Source organism: Panulirus ornatus, chromosome 44 (assembly GCF_036320965.1).
Source record: "Panulirus ornatus isolate Po-2019 chromosome 44, ASM3632096v1, whole genome shotgun sequence".
Classification (NCBI taxonomy): domain Eukaryota; kingdom Metazoa; phylum Arthropoda; class Malacostraca; order Decapoda; family Palinuridae; genus Panulirus; species Panulirus ornatus.
Genome location: NC_092267.1, coordinates 4,024,486 through 4,039,290, shown reverse-complemented (window position 1 = coordinate 4,039,290; position 14,805 = coordinate 4,024,486). Strand labels below are relative to the sequence as shown.

The following is a 14,805-nucleotide window of genomic DNA, read 5'->3' as shown; positions in this document are numbered from 1 at the left end:
CAAATTTGTTGCCTAATTCTAAATTTTGGCATTAAATTCAAGCTGCTTCCTCTTCGCCACTTACCTCAAATTCTTAATTCTCCCTTATTACATATACATATAATATTGTCATTTGGTAACACTGTATATCTGTCTTTGCAGGTTGAGTCTTTAGATGAAGACCATCTTATAGTAAAGGCAGCATTGAGTCAGAACATGATACGAGAAGTAGAACTTAATGTGAGAGTAGTTACGGTGAAAGAGTTTAAAGATTCATCACGTGTCATCAACAAAGATATGTATGATAAATACAAGGTAATGATTATTATTTTTGTAATATATGTCCTTCTGTTTCCCCTTTTAGAAGTGTGGGAGGTAAGTTGTGGGGTAAGTTGCAAGGTAAGTTGCTAGAAGCAGTGAAAAGTTTTTTTTTACTGAGGATGTAAGAAAGAGTAGAAAGAGAGGAAAGTGATTAGTTCCCAATGAATGTTGGTTTCCGGTAGGGGTGCATGATGTCTCCGCCGTTGTTTAATTTGTTTATGGAGGGGGTTGTTAGGGAGGTGAATGCAAGAGTTTTGGAGAGAGGGGCAAGTATACAGTCTGTTGTGGATGAGAGGGCTTGGGAAGTGAGTCAGTTGTTGCTCGCTGATGATACAGCACTGGTAGCTGATTCAGGTGAGTAACTGCAAAAGTTGGTGACTGAGTTTGGTAAGGTGTGTGAAAGAAGAAAGCTGAGAGTAAATGTGAATAAGAGTGAGGTTATTAGGTTCAGTAGGGTTGAGGGACAAGTTAATTGGGAGGTAAGTTTGAATGGAGAAAAACTGGAGGAATTGAAGTGTTTTAGATATCTGGGAGTGGATTTAGCAGTGGATGGAACCATGGAAGCGGAAGTGAGTCATAGGATGAGGGGACGAAGGTTGTGGGAGCGTTGAAGAATGTGTGGAAGGCAAGAACGTTATCTCGGAGAGCAAAACTGGGTATGTTTGAAGGAATAGTGGTTCCAACAATGTTATATGGTTGTGAGGCATGGACTATAGATAGGGTTGTGCAGAGGAAGGTGGATTTGTCGGAAATGAAATGTTTGAGGACAAAATGTGGTGTGAGGTGGTTTGATTAAGTAGTGAAAGGGTAAGAGAGATGTGTGGTAATAAAAAGAGTGATTGAGAGAGCAGAAGAGGGTGTGTTGAAATGGTTTGGTCGCATGGAAAGAATGAGTTAGGAAAGATTGACAAAGAGGATATATGTGTCAGAGGTAGAGGAATGAGAAGTGGGAGACCAAATTGGAGGTGGAAGGATGGCGTGAAAAAGATTTTGAGCGATTGGGGTGAAAGGCATGCAAGGAATAGAGTGAACTGGAACGACGTGGTATACCGGGGTCGACGTGCTGTCAATGGATTGAACCAGGGCATGTGAAGCATCTGTAGTAAACCATGGAAAGTTTTGTGGTGCCTGGATGTAGAAAGGGAGCTGTGGTTTCTGTGCATTACACTTGACATCTAGAGACTGAGTGTGAATGAATGTAGCCTTTTTGTCTTTTCCTAGCACTATTTTGCATGTGTGTGTGTGTGTGTGCTATTTCATGTGCGGCGGAGTGGTGACAGGAATGGATGAAGGCAGCAAGTATGAATATGTACATGTGTATATATGTATATGTATGTATAAGTGTGAATGAATGTGGCCTTTGTTGTCCCTTCCTAGTGCTACCTCGCACACATGCAGGGGGAGGGGGTTGTCATTTCATGTGTGGTGGTGTGGCAATGGGAATGAATAAGGGCAGACAGTATGAATTATGTACATGTGTATATATGTATATGTCTGTGTGTGTATATGTACGTATACATTAAGATGTATAGGTATGTATATGTGCGTGTGTGGACGTGTATGTACATACATGTGTATGTGGGTGGGTTAGGCCATTCTTTTGTCTGTTTGTGCTACCTCGCTAACACGGGAGGCAGCAACAAAGTATAATAAATAGAAATAATGAATAAATCCCTGGAGATGGGGGAGAAAGAATACTTCCCACGCATTCCTCACGTGTCATAGAAGGCGACTAAAGTGGGGGCTGGAAACCCTCCCCTCCTTGTATTTTAACTTTCTAAAAGGGGAAACAGAAGAAAGAGTCATGCGGGGAGTGATCATCCTCCTGGAAGGCTCAGATTGGGGTGTCTAAATGTGTGTGAATGTAACCAAGATGAGAAAAAAGGAGAGATAAGTAGTATGTTTGAGGAAAGGAACCTGGATGTTTTGGCTCTGAGTGAAACGAAGCTCAAGGGTAAAGGGGAAGAGTGGTTTGGGAATGTCTTGGGAGTAAAGTCAGGGATTAGTGAGAAGACAAGAGCAAGGGAAGGAGTAGCACTACTCCTGAAACAGGAGTGGTGGGAGTATGTGATAGAGTGTAAGAAAGTAAATTGTAGATTGATATGGGTAAAACTGAAAGTGGATGGAGAGAGATGGGTTATTATTGGTGCATATGCACCTAGGCATGAGAAGAAAGATCATGATAGGCAAGTGTTTTGGGAGCAGCTGAGTGAGTGTGTTAGTAGTTTTGATGCATGAGACCGGGTTATAGTGATGGGTGATTTGAATGCAAAGGTGAGTAATGTGGCAGTTGAGGGAATAATTGGTATACATGGGGTGTTCAGTGTTGTAAATGGAAATGGTGAAGAGCTTGTAGATTTATGTGCTGAAAAAGGACTGGTGAATGGGAATACCTGGTTTAAAAAAAGAGATGTACATAAGTATACGTATGTAAGTAAGAGAGATGGCCAGAGAGTATTATTGGATTACATGTTAATTGATAGGCATGCGAAAGATTGACTTTTGGATGTTAATGTGCTGAGAGGTGCAACTGGAGGGATGTCTGATCATTATCTTGTGGAGGCGAAGGTGAAGATTTGTAGAGGTTTTCAAAAAAGAAGAGAGAATGTTGGGGTGAAGAGAGTGGTGAGAGCAAGTAAGCTTGGGAAGAAGACTTGTGTGAGGAAGTACCAGGAGGGAATGAGTACAGAATGGAAAAAGGTGAGAACAAAGGACACAAGGGGAGTTGGGGAGGAATGGGATGTATTTAGGGAAGCAGTAATGGCTTGCGCAAAAGATGCTTGTGACATGAGAAGCGTGGGAGGTGGGCAGATTAGAAAGGGTAGTGAGTGGTGGGATGAAGAAGTAAGATTGTTAGTGAAAGAGAAGAGAGAGGCATTTGGATGATTTTTGCAGGGAAATAATGCAAATGACTGGGAGATGTATAAAAGAAAGAGGCAGGAGGTCAAGAGAAAGGTGCAAGAGGTGAAAAAGAGGGCAAATGAGAGTTGGGGTGAGAGAGTATCATTAAATTTTAGAGAGAATAAAAAGATGTTTTGGAAGGAGGTAAATAAAGTGCATAAGACTAAGGGAATCACTGGGAACTTCAGTGAAGGGGGCTAATGGGGAGGTGATAAAAAGTAGTGGTGATGTGAGAAGGAGATGGAATGAGTATTTTGAAGGTTTGTTGAATGTGTTTGATGATAGAGTGGCAGATATAGGGTGTTTTGGTCGAGGTGGTGTGCAAAGTGAGAGGGTTAGGGAGAATGATTTGGTAAACAGTGAAGAGGTTGTAAAAGCTTTGCGGAAGATGAAAGCCGGCAAGGCAGCGGGTTTGGATGGTATTGCAGTGGAATTTATTAAAAAAGGGGGTGACTGTATTGTTGACTGGTTGGTAAGGTTATTTAATGTATGTATGACTCATGGTGAGGTGCCTGAGGATTGGCGGAATGCTTGCATAGTGCCATTGTACAAAGGCAAAGGGGATAAAAGTGAGTGCTCAAACTACAGAGGTATAAGTTTGTTGAGTATTCCTGGGAAATTATATGGGAGGGTATTGATTGAGAGGGTGAAGGCATGTACAGAGCATCAGATTGGGGAAGAGCAGTGTGGTTTCAGAAGTGGTAGAGGATGTGTGGATCCGGTGTTTGCTTTGAAGAATGTATGTGAGAAATACTTAGAAAAGCAAATGGATTTGTACGTAGCATTTATGGATCTGAAGAAGGCATATGATAGAGTTGATAGAGATGCTTTGTGGAAGGTATTAAGAATATATGGTGTGGGAGGCAAGCTGTTAGAAGCAGTGAAAAGTTTTTATCAAGGATGCAAGGCATGTGTACGTGTAGGTTCTCAGTGAATGTAGGTTTGTGGCAGGGGTGTGTTATGTCTCCATGGTTGTTTAATTTGTTTATGGATGGGGTTGTTAGAGAGGTGAATGTAAGAGTTTTGAAAAGAGAGGCAAGTATGCAGTCTGTTGTGGATGAGAGAGCTTGGGAAGTGAGTCAGTTGTTGTTTGCTGATGATACAGCACTGGTGGCTGATTCATGTGAGAAACTGCAGAAGCTGTGACTGAGTTTGGTAAAGTGTATGAAAGAAGAAAGCTGAGAGTAAATGTTAATAAGAGCAAGGTTATTAGGTACAGTAGGGTTGAGGGACAAGTCAGTTGGGAGGTAAGTTTGAATGGAGAAAAACTGGAGGAAGTGAAGTGTTTTAGATATCTGGTTGTGGATTTGGCAGCAGATGGAACCATGGAAGTGGAAGTGAATCATAGGGTGGGGGAGGGGTGAAAGTTCTGGGAGCCTTGAAGAATGTGTGGAAGTCGAGAACTTTATCTTGGAAAGCAAAAATGGGTATGTTTGAAGGAATAGTGGTTCCAATAATGTTATATGGTTTCGAGGCATGGGTTATAGATAGAGTTGTGCGGAGGAGGGTGGATGTGCTGGAAATGAGATGTTTGAGGGCAATATGTGGTGTGAGATGGTTTGGTCGAGTAAGTTATAATAGGGTAAGAGAGATGTGTGGTAATAAAAAGAGTGTGGTTGAGAGAGCAGAAGAGGGTGTTTTGAAATGGCTTGGTCACATGGAAAGAATGAGTTAGGAAAGATTGACCAAGAGGATATATGTGTCAGAGATGGAGGGAATGAGGAGAAGTGGAAGACCAAATTGGAGGTGGAAAGATGGAGTGAAAAAGATTTTGAGTGATCGGGGCCTGAACATGCAGGAGGGTGAAAGGCTTGCAAGGAATAGAGTGAATTGGAACGATGTGGTATAATGGGGTCGACATGCTGTCAGTGGATTGAACCAGGGCATGTGAAGCGTCTGGGGTAAACCATGGAAAGTTCTGTGGGGCCTGGATGTGGAAAGGGAGCTGTGGTTTCAGTGCATTATTACATGACAGCTAGAGACTGAGTGTGAACAAATGTGGCCTTTGTTGTCTTTTCCGAGCGCTACCTCGCACACATGATGGGGAGGGTTTTTTTTTTATTTCATGTGTGGCGGGGTGGCGATGGGAATGAATAAAGGCAGACAGTATGAATTATGTACATGTGTATGTATGTATATGTCTGTGTGTGTATATATGTGTATATGTTGAGATGTATAGGTATGTATATTTGCGTGTGTGGACATGTATGTATATACATGTGTATGTGGGTGGGTTGGGTCATTCTTTCGTCTGTTTCCTTGCACTACCTCGCTAACGCGGGAGACAGCGACAAAGCAAAGTAATTAAAAATAAATAAATAAATGAATATGTATAAGTTGAAATGTATAGGTATGTATATGTGCGTGTGTGGGCTTTTACGTATATACATGTGTATGTGGATGGGTAGGGCCATTCTTTCATCTGTTTCGTTGCCCTACATCACAAATGCAGGAGATGGCAAGTAAGTATGATAAATAAATATATGTCCTACATTGTGGAACTTTTTCTTGTGTCAATCCCATAAAGGGCTGAATCCTGAAAATATTGTGGGTGTGGAGGTTGCTAAGAATGGGGTTTATCAGAAAAAATTAATAGGAAACAAAGAAAAGTTAAAAGAAGAAATCTGCTAAATTGTCCACATTTGTTGCTGTACGTGCATTTGAATATGGTGGGCAACACACACTTGGGTTATCCTGTGTTTGTTAACTTTTACCCACTCATGCTTCATCTCTACACTCCTCACTTATTCCACACGAAACAATGAAACCAAGTACAATATTGGCATTTATTTTCAGGAAAAAGAAGTGAGAAAAAAGGATGTACATGAGAAAAAAGCAAATGACTCTGATCTGAGTCTGGACAACAGTAGTGATGAAAAGAAGAAAGCGGTGGAAAAAGGTCTGAAAATAGACAAAGTGAAAAAAGAAAAATTAATTCAGCATGATAGCAGTGGAAAAGAAGCAAGCAAAAATGATCATCAGAGTGCAATGATATCTAAGATGAACCAGAAAGAACATAAACTTACTGAAAAGATTGATAAACACAAAAAAGAGGTGAAGTGCAGAGAACATGAAGGAAGGTCTGAGAAAAATATTGTACATAAGGAAGAAGTTTCAAAAGGAGAAGATAGTTCAAACAGACATATTGAAAAGTATAAATCAAAATTCAGTGAACAGTATTTGGATAATGAGAGATGTACTGAATATGCAAAAAATGGTAAAGCCAAGGAAGATCTGGCAAAGCAGAGGTACAGTAATAATACTCAAAACTCAAACAGCAAGTCAAGAAGCAAGAGAGAATATGAAGAAAGCTACAGTCAAGGACCTAAAAAGGTTTTCAGGAAACAAGACAAGATGCCAGCTATTCCTTGGGTACGGGAAAACCTGCGAGTCCGCCTAATTAGTAAATGCTACAAAGGTGGAAGGTATTATAAAGAAAAGGTGAGTTATCCATGATAATGTTTTTCTTTTCAGTTACGCTAGAAGTCATAAACTTGATTATGCAAAGTAAAAACTATTTAACAATCTTTCATTTCATATGAAACTCATTTACAGCTTTATAATTAGCCTCATTTAAAAGGTAGGGTAATATTGATACTGTATTCCATCATTACCACTTTCTCAATACACCTTTATCTCATTGATATTTGTTCCTTGGTTCATCATTTTTGCTGAAGTGTTACATTGCACATGCATACAACACTCATATGACATCCACTCCCTATACCATAAACATCATCATAAGGGCCATTAACAAACTGAATGCCCTCGGACCACTTACTGGTATTATTGTAGGGAAGAAAAGGATCCTTTAGTGTCCTTTACAAATAATTCACCAGCTCCACCCTACACTACAGATGCTCCCTGACTTACGACCCAAGCGACTTAAGGCCATCTGTACATACAACTAGAAAAAAATGTGAATATAAAAATTACACTTGGTTGTACATCTGCCAGTGCTAATGGCTGTGTGCATACAATATTGTATGTCAGACGATCCCAGCGTTGTGTATATCACCGCATCTCTCGGTATATGAGAAGATGCACCCCAAGTATATTCAGTTCAATAGATTTAAAAGAAGATATAGCTTGCACAATGTTTAGGTGAAACAGCAAGTGCTGACAAAGGAACTGCCGAAAAGTTCATTGAAAGTTTGGAACTAAAGAATCAGAAAGGTAAAAAGAAACTACAGAATCATTTAATAAAGAATGAGATAATCATGATAGAAATTGTGTAGGATAAAAGAATGCTGTACGAGTTTATGAATTCTACATGCCATGCTGACATACATCCGACTTACGTCCATTTCAAGATCCGACTGGTCATTCAGAACGGAACTTGGACGTATGTCGGGAGCATCTGTATATCTCACCTTCTTGGTCATCCACTGTATCAAAAGCAAAGAGAAAGTTTTAAACCACAGAAAAACAAAGTAAACCCTTGGTTTTACAGACCCCAATATAATGGATTTTGGATTTAATGGACCGAGCAAATAAGAGTACATTAATCAATGATTTTTTTTTTTTTTTTTTTTTTTTTTTATACTTTGTCGCTGTCTCCCGCGTTTGCGAGGTAGCGCAAGGAAACAGACGAAAGAAATGGCCCCCCCCCCCATACACATATACATACACACGTCCACACACGCAAATATACATACCTACACAGCTTTCCATGGTTTACCCCAGACGCTTCACATGCCTTGATTCAATCCACTGACAGCACGTCAACCCCTGTATACCACATGACTCCAATTCACTCTATTCCTTGCCCTCCTTTCACCCTCCTGCATGTTCAGGCCCCGATCACACAAAATCTTTTTCACTCCATCTTTCCACCTCCAATTTGGTCTCCCTCTTCTCCTCGCTCCCTCCACCTCCGACACATATATCCTCTTGGTCAATCTTTCCTCACTCATTCTCTCCATGTGCCCAAACCATTTCAAAACACCCTCTTCTGCTCTCTCAACCACGCTCTTTTTATTTCCACACATCTCTCTTACCCTTACGTTACTTACTCGATCAAACCACCTCACACCACACATTGTCCTCAAACATCTCATTTCCAGCACATCCATCCTCCTGCGCACATCTCTATCCATAGCCCACGCCTCGCAACCATACAACATTGTTGGAACCACTATTCCCTCAAACATACCCATTTTTGCTTTCCGAGATAATATTCTCGACTTCCACACATTTTTCAAGGCTCCCAAAATTTTCGCCCCCTCCCCCACCCTATGATCCACTTCCGCTTCCATGGTTCCATCCGCTGACAGATCCACTCCCAGATATCTAAAACACTTCACTTCCTCCAGTTTTTCTCCATTCAAACTCACCTCCCAATTGACTTGACCCTCACCCCTACTGTACCTAATAACCTTGCTCTTATTCACATTTACTCTTAACTTTCTTCTTCCACACACTTTACCAAACTCAGTCACCAGCTTCTGCAGTTTCTCACATGAATCAGCCACCAGCGCTGTATCATCAGCGAACAACAACTGACTCACTTCCCAAGCTCTCTCATCCCCAACAGACTTCATACTTGCCCCTCTTTCCAAAACTCTTGCATTTACCTCCCTTACAACCCCATCCATAAACAAATTAAACAACCATGGAGACATCACACACCCCTGCCGCAAACCTACATTCACTGAGAACCAATCACTTTCCTCTCTTCCTACACGTACACATGCCTTACATCCTCGATAAAAACTTTTCACTGCTTCTAACAACTTTCCTCCCACACCATATATTCTTAATACCTTCCACAGAGCATCTCTATCAACTCTATCATATGCCTTCTCCAGATCCATAAATGCTACATACAAATCCATTTGCTTTTCTAAGTATTTCTCACATACATTCTTCAAAGCAAACACCTGATCCACACATCCTCTACCACTTCTGAAACCGCACTGCTCTTCCCCAATCTGATGCTCTGTACATGCCTTCACCCTCTCAATCAATACCCTCCCATATAATTTACCAGGAATACTCAACAAACTTATACCTCTGTAATTTGAGCACTCACTCTTATCCCCTTTGCCTTTGTACAATGGCACTATGCACGCATTCTGCCAATCCTCAGGCACCTCACCATGAGTCATACATACATTAAATAACCTTACCAACCACTCAACAATACAGTCACCCCCTTTTTTAATAAATTCCACTGCAATACCATCCAAACCTGCTGCCTTGCCGGCTTTCATCTTCCGCAAAGCTTTTACTACCTCTTCTCTGTTTACCAAATCATTTTCCCTAACCCTCTCACTTTGCACACCACCTCGACCAAAACACCCTATATCTGCCACTCTGTCATCAGACACATTCAACAAACCTTCAAAATACTCATTCCATCTCCTTCTCACATCACCGCTACTTGTTATCACCTCCCCATTTACGCCCTTCACTGAAGTTCCCATTTGCTCCCTTGTCTTACGCACCCTATTTACCTCCTTCCAGAACATCTTTTTATTCTCCCTAAAGTTTAATGATACTCTCTCACCCCAACTCTCATTTGCCCTTTTTTTCACCTCTTGCACCTTTCTCTTGACCTCCTGTCTCTTTCTTTTATACTTCTCCCACTCAATTGCATTTTTTCCCTGCAAAAATCGTCCAAATGCCTCTCTCTTCTCTTTCACTAATACTCTTACTTCTTCATCCCACCACTCACTACCCTTTCTAAACAGCCCACCTCCCACTCTTCTCATGCCACAAGCATCTTTTGCGCAATCCATCACTGATTCCCTAAATACATCCCATTCCTCCCCCACTCCCCTTACTTCCATTGTTCTCACCTTTTTCCATTCTGTACACAGTCTCTCCTGGTACTTCCCCACACAGGTCTCCTTCCCAAGCTCACTTACTCTCACCACCTTCTTCACCCCAACATTCACTCCTCTTTTCTGAAAACCCATACTAATCTTCACCTTAGCCTCCACAAGATAATGATCAGACATCCCTCCAGTTGCACCTCTCAGCACATTAACATCCAAAAGTCTCTCTTTCGCACGCCTGTCAATTAACACGTAATCCAATAACGCTCTCTGGCCATCTCTCCTACTTACATAAGTATACTTATGTATATCTCGCTTTTTAAACCAGGTATTCCCAATCATCAGTCCTTTTTCAGCACATAAATCTACAAGCTCTTCACCATTTCCATTTACAACACTGAACACCCCATGCATACCAATTATTCCCTCAACTGCCACATTACTCACCTTTGCATTCAAATCACCCATCACTATAACCCGGTCTCGTGCATCAAAACCGCTAACACACTCATTCATCAATGATAATTTAAGAAATAAAAGAAATAAAAAATGCCACACCATGCGCATTTCATATCCACTTGTTTTTGTTAGCATGGAGTATACTCCTTTTGTTTCAGTCTCAGTTTGCCTCAAGCTCTTGTGTGGTCAGGTTGTTTACAAAGAATTGTGAGTTTATCTTTTGTATAATTTTCCAGTCCGTACAATTCAGAATGGCATCAAGTGATTGAGGAGTTAAAAGAAAGCATGTAAACTATAAATTGTATTACTGTATACTTATAAAAATTGGCCCATAGGATACATTCAATTCAACAACTTTTGGCACTAGTGGACACCCCCTCCCCCCATTAGTTCATTAAATCGAGGGTTTACTGTACTCAGAATGATCATCTGCCACCTTAGTACCGCAAACATTCATCACCTTTAAAACAAAAGAGAAAAACCTCCAATACAATCTCACCTTAACATGCTCAGTTCTGTGCAGCAGCACAAGACTCAACTCATCCAATCTATTTTGTCCTCAGACATTTTATTTCAGACATCCATCCTCTAGCTTGAATCCATGTAACATCGTTGGGACTTCTATACATACTATACATTCAAGAATACCCATTTACATCCTCCCTGATAATGACCTCACTTTCCACATATTTCTCAATGCTCCCAAATTCTTTGCCCCCTCATTCATCCTGTGATTCACTTCAGCTCCCATGGTTCCATTCACTGATACATCCACTCCCAGGTATCTAAAACACTCCACTTCCTCCAAATTTTCTCCATTCAAACTCACACCCCAAGTATATTTTCCCTTCGCATTGCCAAACCTAATTATCTTGCTTTCACTCACATTTACTGTAAACTTCCTTTCCCACACTATTCTAGACTTAGATACCAACTCCTGCAGCTTCTCACCTGAATCTACCACCAGTGCTGTGTCATCAGCAAACAACAAATGACTCATTTCACTGCACCCCCCCCCTTTTTTTTTACCCTTTCAAGACTGCATACATTCCCCTCTATCTAAGACCCTTGCATTTACCTCCCTCCCCACCTGATCCACAAACAAATTGAACTGCAGTGGTGTCACACCCTTGCTGCAGACCCAACCTTACTTGGAACCACTATGCCATCTATCTGCCCACTTTTACATACAACGTACACTCTTAATAAAACCCCTCACTGCTGCTAAAAGCTTTTCTCCCAAACTATATATTTGCAATACCTTCCATGAAGCATCTCTGTTGACCCAAATGTATGGTTTCTCCAGATCCATAAATGCCACATACAAATCCTTGAGTTTTTAAAATCACTTCTCTCATATTATCCTGTGCATAGTGTACCTCACCTGCAAGCCAAAATCCTTTACCTCAGGGATTTCAACTTTCACCATAAGGAATGGTTGAATTCCTCCCATAGGGATATACAGATTGTGGAGGGATTGAAGCCTTCACATTCTCCATTCTCAGTGATTCAGAACAAATTATCGCCCACCCTACACATATTCCTGACTGCTGTGACTACTCTTCTATCATTCTGGATTTGTTTTTCACCTCTAGTCCATCCTGCTGTAAATATAAAACATCTCCCCAGATTGGTTCATCTGATCACAGTCTCATGAATGAATCCATTTTAACGGCACCTCCCCCTCCAACAGCACCTTCTAAGTGTAAATACTGGCACCTGAACAAAAGCCGACTGGAATAACTTATGTAACTTCTTTTCTGATCTTCCTTGGGTAAATTACTGTCTTTAATGTAGTGATGCTTCTGTCTCAGCCAGATACATAGCAAAGGTTATTCTTGTGGGAACGGAAGCATTTATTCCTCTTCATCCAATCCATTGTTCGGCCGTTCCTGTTCTGGAAGCATTTATTCCTCTTCATCCAATCCATTGTTCAGCCGTTCCTGTTCTGAGGCGATTCAGACAAGGGCTGAGGCAAATAATTTTTTTTTTCATCCACTGGTAGGTCTTTCTGGTCTTTAGCAAAGGGCATCTCTAACAACTTCTGTTGCCCTACCTTTCTTTCACTTTTCCATTCAGACAGTACTATTGTTGTCTCTCTTGTAAGCCAGTCAACTCTCTTTGGTTCCTGTTTCTCTTCTAACTCCACCTTGGATGACCAACATTCCTTCACCCCCTGATGCTCCTCTTACTAATCTATGCCTCTTCATGTAATCTCTTTTTGGACTGTCCAAAAAGTGCATCTTTCTCTGGACACAAGCAAGGCTTATGGTGATGGCATCCATCCCTCTATACTGAAAGAGTGTGCCTCTGTGCTTGCTTGTCTGTTTTGTTTCTGTTTAAAGACCAAAACTTTTCCTTTTCCTTGGAAACTTGTTATGACCTCTAACTATTGTCCTATTGCCTTGAAATCTACAATTTCTAAAGTCTTTGAATCCCTCCTTGACTCACATATCCTTAAACAACTTGAAAATCAGTCTTCTCTCTGATCACCAGTTACACTTCCATAAGGCGAGGTCTACTGATGATATTCTTTCCTGTCTTATTAATGTCTGGTCATTGGCATTGAAAGATTTTTGGGAGTCATGTATAGTTGCCCTTGACATATCTAAGGTTTTTGACAGGGTGTGGCTTCAGGATCTCATTTCTAAGCTCCCCTCTTTTGGTTTCCCTCCCTCACTTTGCTTCTTTATATTTAGCTTCTTCTCCGGCCGATCTATCTCTGTGATTGTTGATGGATCAGCCTTCCCCCTTTTCTCCATCAATAGCAGTGTCCATCAAGGTTCTGTCCTGTCCCCTAAACTTTTTCTCATTTTCTTCAACGATTTTCTCTCATCCACAAATCCAGTGCACTCACACGCTGACGACTCAACACAGCATTCATCTCAATCTTTCATTTCAGCTCCCTCTTCTCTCACTTGATCTGCATCTCATCTTGATAAACTCAGACATGGACAGGATATCTCAGTGGGGTAGACAAAAACTTGTTAAGAGTAATTCCTCCAGGACCCAATTTCTGCCCATCTCTCTATCAAAAACTCCTCACAACTCTTGTCTTTTCTTTGATGGTTCTGTAATTCTGCCTGTTGACTCAGTGAACATACTTTGGTATTACTGTAACATCCAAAGTCTGCCTTTTCTTGTGAACAGTTGCTTTGTTTATACAGGGGATTGATTCATCCTTGTATGGATTACTGGTCTCACATCTGGAGTGTTCTAGCTCTGTGAACTATCACACTTGACTCCCTTGCACTACACTTCAATGTTTGTTCACTTTTCCTCTTGTATAGGTATTAAATTTGGTTTCTGTTCCTAAGATCTGGCTGCTTGTGTGCCCCTAACACTAGCCAGACCACACAATACTAGGCAAGCTGCTGCATCCACGATTATTGTGTGGCCAATCACAACTCAAGGGTAGGCTGTTTTGATACCTGCTTGTTTCCCTACATATCGAAGCTTTGGCTCTCTACCTTCCCAATGTTTTTTCTGATAACTATGACCTGGCACATTTTGAAAGACACGCCTTTTACTTCCTCCAAAATTCGTAAACACTTTCCCTAGTCTTTTCTTTTTCCATTATATAATTATCTCTGTATTTCAGTTAAGGCCCAGCCTTGATGTGGACTTTTGTCTGTGACTGGAGCTTTCAACATGAAAAAAAGGGATTCCACAGCAGTAAAAGGGTTAAGAAGCAAAACAGCTTTTCTTCCATTATTCTTCATAGACTTCCAGTCGAAGTCACACTTTTACACAAAGTTGCATTCTTATTTTGTCTTGCTTTCTTTATCATTGCTTTTAAGTATAATAATATTTGTCTTTATCTGGTAAATCAGTCCCATAACTTTGTCATATTACCTGTTCACCACAGGTAATTGTACAAAATGTAGAGACAGCAGAGAGCTGTGAGTGCATAACGGAGGAAGGGAAGGTTCTGAGAGAAGTTCATCCTGAGTGGCTAGAAACTGTCATACCCAAGGTCCATCCCCAGATTGTTATGATTGTTAAAGGACAACAAAAATCACAGGTAACGACTTTTTTCAGTTTTTGTCTCAAATTTTTGTCTGTTCATATTTAGTTGTTTCATCATTGTTAATTGTATGTCTTGATCCCTCATATTTATGTAAGTACGACCTATATGCTTAATTCACATATCTATCATATCTTTTCACATGTGTGGGTTATGAGCCTCTTGCTAGGTACCCCACACATTCAGTACAGACTAATCCTGATTATCTCTGTCTTTTATGTTTCTCTAGCTTATCCATGGATTTTTCAAAATTAAAATAAATCCATTTGCAATCACGTTACTGCTCTTCCCCTTCCGTATCAAATTGTGAGTGATCTGGTTTGTATTATGTTAATA

General features: G+C 40.8%; 1 protein-coding gene across 1 annotated transcript in view; it reads left to right on the top strand.

Moving 5' to 3' along the window:
- The window catches only part of LOC139762677 (G-patch domain and KOW motifs-containing protein-like), a 63,638-nt gene that overhangs the window by 32,758 nt on the left and 16,075 nt on the right, over positions 1-14,805 (top strand). Inside the window, exons 6-8 of the mRNA XM_071687632.1 lie at positions 142-294; positions 5,998-6,642; positions 14,311-14,466. Coding sequence (XP_071543733.1) covers positions 142-294; positions 5,998-6,642; positions 14,311-14,466 — 954 coding nt within the window. The remainder of the gene's footprint in view (positions 1-141; positions 295-5,997; positions 6,643-14,310; positions 14,467-14,805) is intronic.